At 49.2% G+C, this 5652-nt stretch overlaps 1 protein-coding gene across 1 annotated transcript in view; it reads left to right on the plus strand.

Moving 5' to 3' along the window:
* Window positions 1–5652, plus strand: part of si:ch211-225h24.2 (uncharacterized protein LOC564539 homolog) — a 30374-nt gene extending 24722 nt beyond the window's left edge. Inside the window, exons 4-5 of the mRNA XM_063223466.1 lie at window positions 3286–3716; window positions 3819–5652. Coding sequence (XP_063079536.1) covers window positions 3286–3716; window positions 3819–3928 — 541 coding nt within the window. The 3' untranslated portion in view covers window positions 3929–5652. The remainder of the gene's footprint in view (window positions 1–3285; window positions 3717–3818) is intronic.

A 5652-nucleotide genomic window follows, 5' to 3' on the forward strand; every position in this document is an offset into this window, starting at 1 on the left:
TGTGTGTGTGTGTGTGTGTGTGTGTGTGTGTGTGTGTGTGTGTGTGTGTGTGTGTGTGTGTGTGTGTGCATGCACGCATATATGCATATGTCTGTGTGTGCACGCGTGTGTGTCTGCATTTGTGTCTGCGTGTGTGTCTGCGTGCCTCTGTGTGTGTGTGTGTACTATGTGTATTTGTATGTGAAAGTGATTGATATAGGAATATTCTAATAACACTTTAACACAAACTCCATCTATTGTATTTGCAGACTTTACACAGCACAACAGTGCAGCACAGCACAGCATAGCATAGCATAGCACAGCACCACACAGAACAGAGTAAAGGCCAATTTATACTTATTGGCGCTGACGGTTGCAGAGCCTGTGCAACCGTCTGTGCGCGACCACGCCCCCCGCGCAGAGGCTCTGCAACCGTCGTTGCGCGCCTCAAGAAAATCCTGACTACACGTCAGACGGTTGCGAAGGTCGCAGAGAAAAGGCGCTGTGATTGGTCGTCTCGCTACTTCCGTGTTCTCGTGGCAGCAGATCTCCGGTAGTTTACGAGAGCCAAACTATCAATATTCTGTGAAATACGAACGCTTCCTTTCTAGTGTTTGTAAATAAATGAAGCTACAAAGACTGAATTAGAAAGTAACAAACAACCAATGCATCAGTTTAGCACTAGCGGCACAATGCCTGCAGTCTGACTACTGTACTGTAGCCTTGTAGCTATGTAGCCAAATGTGGCTAACGACATGAGACCTCGTGCGCAGATCTATAACATCAACAGTGGTTAGCGACCAGAACCAACGGGCGCTGTTGCTGAACTATAATCTGCCCTTAACACAATGCACAGCAAAGCACAGCACAGCAAAGCACAGCAAAGCACAGCAAAGCACAGCAAAGCACAGCAAAGCACAGCAAAGCACAGCAAAGCACAGCAAAGCACAGCAAAGCACAGCACAGCACAGCACAGCACAGCACAGCACAGCACAGCACAGCACAGCACAGCACAGCACAGCACAGCACAGCACAGCACAGCACAGCACAACATGAAGCAGTGTAGTCCCAAAGTGCATGTGCAGTGACACGGCCCCTCCGATGCGTCTTCCAGCACTGTAATTACGATGAGGTTACACACACGCCACCGTGAGGTTATATTTTAGTCTCTTCATATCCATGTTGGGTTAGACACGGAGGAGTTTTGGCTCTGGCCTCCCACTGCATCCAAGACACGCGTCACTCTCCTGGTATTTAGCTCCACATCCTGCACATTCCTATAGGCTAGCATTCTCATACTGACAGAGATATTACTTGAATATACAGTCCATATGCCGTGTGATGCAGAACGCAAACACGCACGCTTGCACACGCATGTGCACACGTATGCACACGCATGCATGGCAGGCAAACATGCACACGCAAATGCACACATACACACACACACACGCACACACGCACACACGCACAAACGCACACACGCACACACACACACACACACACACACACACACACACACACACACACACACACACACACACACACACACACACACACACACACACACACACACACACACACAGTCTGTGTCTGGACAGGCTTTAAGGATACTGCGATGCGATCCACACACAATCATTTCGAGAAAGTGACTTCAGTCCTCAAAATGGTGTGGCAGACTAAAAAAATAAGATGTGTCTGTCTGAGTGTGTCTCTGAGTCTCTCTCTTTCTCTTTCTCTCTCTCTCTCTCTCTCTCTCTCTCTCTCTCTCTCTCTCTCTCTCTGTGTACTTGTAAAACTTAGTACCCCTACAGTATAACAGGCAAACAGGCAGACAGACAGAATGTGTGAGAGGTGCAGACAAAGAGAGACCAATAAACAGCAGGGTTAAAGGGGTGTTGTGGTGTAGCGTTGGTGGGTGATGGGAATATGAAAACACGTCCATTCCGTTTGCATGGTTTTATAACACCAGCCCTTTTCCTGTTTTTGGTGGCTGGCCTGTCCAGCAGTAGGAGACAGGAGACGGGGGTGGTGGGTCGGGTGGGGGTGGGAGTGCTCGAGTGGTTGGGTGGTGGTGGGGGGTTCGTATGGGAATTTGATCCTTTTCCTGACAACACAATACATGTGTCATTAACCTGGACAGGACACGCTGGATGGATGGATGGAAACCTCGCTGTTACACTCCCACTCTCCTTTTTAAAATGCCACACATACTGTACTCCCACACTACACACACACGCACGCACGCATGTATGCACACACCGTGCGCGCACACACGCACTACACATAGACACACACGTATGCACACACACACTACACACACACACTACACCACACTACACACACTACACACACCCACACACACACACACTACACACACTACACACAAACATACAAACACACACACACACACACTACACTACACTACACTACACACACACACACAAACACACACACACACACACAAACACACACACACACAAACACACATACACACAGAAACACATCCGTGTAGTTCACGACTTTTGTTCCCACCGTTAATTAAAGGTATAAACAATGGCAGTGGTATGTAGTAGTATATCAATATTTGTGTTGGGGTTTTCCTTTTTCCATGGGGCGATCACTTCCTGGTTGCTCCCATTCCTCCCCCGTGCTGATTGGATTGGTGTGTCGGTCTCTATTTGTTACCAGCAGCAGGTGACCCGTCCCGGGCTTTGTGTGGTGTACAGCACAGCAGCAGCACGCTGACCAATGACCGTAATGCGGTCCACTCTTGGCTTCCCTATGACCTCTATTGTTTCTGAGTGTTGGTATGTGTCTGTGAATAGTGAACGCCTAGGAGCCTAAGAGAGCATGTTTTTTTTTAAGCCTAGAATATTTACGGTATGGGATCTTGTTGTCATTATTTCATCTATTCCAAAAACGTCAGAGAAGTAGCACAGGTGCTGGACCAAAAATATGGTAAAGGAAAGGAAAATAGAGGTCCGCAGCACTGTTTGATGCTCCCAAAAATGTAATAGCACAAGGTTTAGGACTCTCAGTCAGAGTAAAGAGTCTGAAACGTGCTATTAAATTGTGCAGTAAATGTGTGTGTGCTGTGTGCATTGATCTATCTATCTATCTATTGATCTATCTATGTGTTTGTGTGTGTGTGTGTGTGTGTGTGTGTGTGTGTGTGTGTGTGTGTGTGTGTGTGTGTGTGTGTGTGTGTGTGTGTGTGTGTGTGTGTGTGTGTGTGTGTGTGTGTGTGTGTGTGACTATATATATCCATGTACTGTGTGTGAGCATGTGTGCTTTGCTCGTGTGCAGGAAGAGCAAAGACGAGGAGCGCGGCGGCGGGCCGAAGCCGGCGGAGCGCGAGAAGGAGAAGGGCGACAAGCGCTTCTGGGACAGCATCGCCACCACCATGCGGCAGATCACCCCCAACCGCAAGATGGACCGCATGGAAGGCTGGGAGCCGCCGCGCCTGAGTCTCCCCGGAGAACCGGAAGGTGAGCAGCCGGGCGACGAGAACAGCGACCAGCAGCAGCTCCAGCAGCAGCAGCAGCAGCTGAGGACCAATAGCAAGAAGGACGTCGTGGCCGTCTCCTCCCAGTCGTCATCCCCTCCCTCCATCCTGCCCCTGTCCTCCCCTGCCCTCACCTCCCCCCTCTCCTCCCCGCTGTCCCTGGCACTGCCCTCCTGGAGGGCCGGGGTGACGCTGGAGGACTGGCGCTATGCCAGCCTGGCGGACTGCACCACCCAGCGGGATGGGAGCCCCCCCAACGGAGGAGGAGGGGCGGGTGGTGGTGGTGGTGGTGGTGGTGGCAGTGGCGGTGGTGGTGTCGTCGGGGGCCTTGGGGCGGGCAGTGCCGTGAGGTGGGCGGCGAAGGCCAGGGGCAAGCTGGCGGCAGGCATCCGGAGGAGGAGTCACGGGAGTGTGTCGGAGAACATGTGGGAGGGGCTTAAATAGACCAGGAACAGGAACATACGAGTCCTAACACCCACACACACACACCCATCCCACATACACTCCACTCCACCACCACACCCCTCCCCACCCACCAGCTTCAGGGGCTGTGACTGTACCAACCCACCACCCCCCGTCAATCCTCTATACACACACACAAGAGTGTTTTTAAAAAAAAAGTTTCGTGACCTTTGGAAGTGTATAAAGATTTGCCTCTGGCAAAATAGACTTCACAGAGTCTTAAACACACATCGAACACACAAAGGTGCATGTACATGCACGCGTGCATGCGCTAACACACACACACACACACAACACACACGGCTGCAGTTCCAGGCTCCTCTTCTTGCCAAGAAACATTCCTGTTGCCTTGGTGGTGATACGGTCAGAAGTGCCTTACTTGAGCAAGCCCAACGGTGTTGTTTGAGGCTACTGTACAACCCTCTTGGAATGACAGATTACATCAGAGTCCGATGTCTTTGTGATTAGTTAGTCATAATACACAACATTAGCCTGATTCAATGCAATCGTGAGCGTTACATCAGTACATTTTCAGTGTGGAATGGATGACGCTGACCCATTTAGAGCACGGTATACACATGCAGAATAATGTAAAAGGCTTGTGGATGACATACAGAATGAGAATGAAAGTATTACAGAATAATATGTTGTTTGTAAAGACCAGTAACGTTATGTCTGCGAGGTTTAGGTTTGCCAACTGTGAATGGAAAACATCCGTCACAGGTGAGGGGTGTGGTGGTCCTTTCCCAGAAAATGTTGCATTTCTTAGATGTCATTTCCTGCATTTTAACGTCTCGGGTCCCGTTTCAGCTCAATACAGAACCCGTACTTTTATCTCTTAACTACAGGACGATTCCGTATTTCAAGGGACGGCTGGCAACCCAGCGATGTTCCAGGAGACCATATTGAGAAGAAAAGATAAGCTTCTTAGGTTTATACTGTATTTGCAAAGTGTAGGATATTAGCCTTGTAGTAAACTAGAAGAACATGCCTAGCGGGCAAAAATGTGGTCTAGCCCTGCTCCTAGTAAGATTGCAACGACAAGCTCTAGCCCGGACCGAACAATCACAATGCAAGGGTTTTTTTTGCCCAGTGTGTTTGAATCTTTGGGACGGGTGCTGGAGATAGCAGAATGGCTACGGCTAACGAAAAGCTGTCGTTTCAGTAATCATAACGGTGGCAAAGGCAGTGCAGAGACAAATTGAACCATAATGGCATTGTTTGGTCCCAGCCACAGCCTTCAGCTATCTGAACTGAATGATTCCAGACTTAATTTTTCATGTTTTGGTCTGTCCCGCCTGGCTAGTATGATATGTCTAGCCTGTACGTAGGGATACATACCGCCATTCAGACATACCGTCATTCCGACATTGAAATTTTATTGCAGGAACCATTTTTTCAGCTTGCAGGAACTGTTCTCAGACCCTACCTTTAAAAGCATTTGGACCATGACAAAATTATACACTAATCCTGTAATTGCGCTGTCACTCTCTCCACTTTCCGCTTGTGTCGCAACATTGTTGCAAATGTCAATAGAGTTAGAACATTGTTCACGTGCCTTCAAGAACTTGCAACGTTTAAATGACTCGGAATGGCAATCAAATACTGTCGGAATGGCGGTATGTCGGAATGGCGGTTGCCCCCCTGTACGTAGGTCTTCTGTCACTAGCAGTCAACTGCAATATGGCCAGCGTCCTGACCAAGAC

This window comes from Engraulis encrasicolus, chromosome 18 (assembly GCF_034702125.1).
Source record: "Engraulis encrasicolus isolate BLACKSEA-1 chromosome 18, IST_EnEncr_1.0, whole genome shotgun sequence".
NCBI classification, from domain to species: Eukaryota; Metazoa; Chordata; class Actinopteri; order Clupeiformes; family Engraulidae; genus Engraulis; species Engraulis encrasicolus.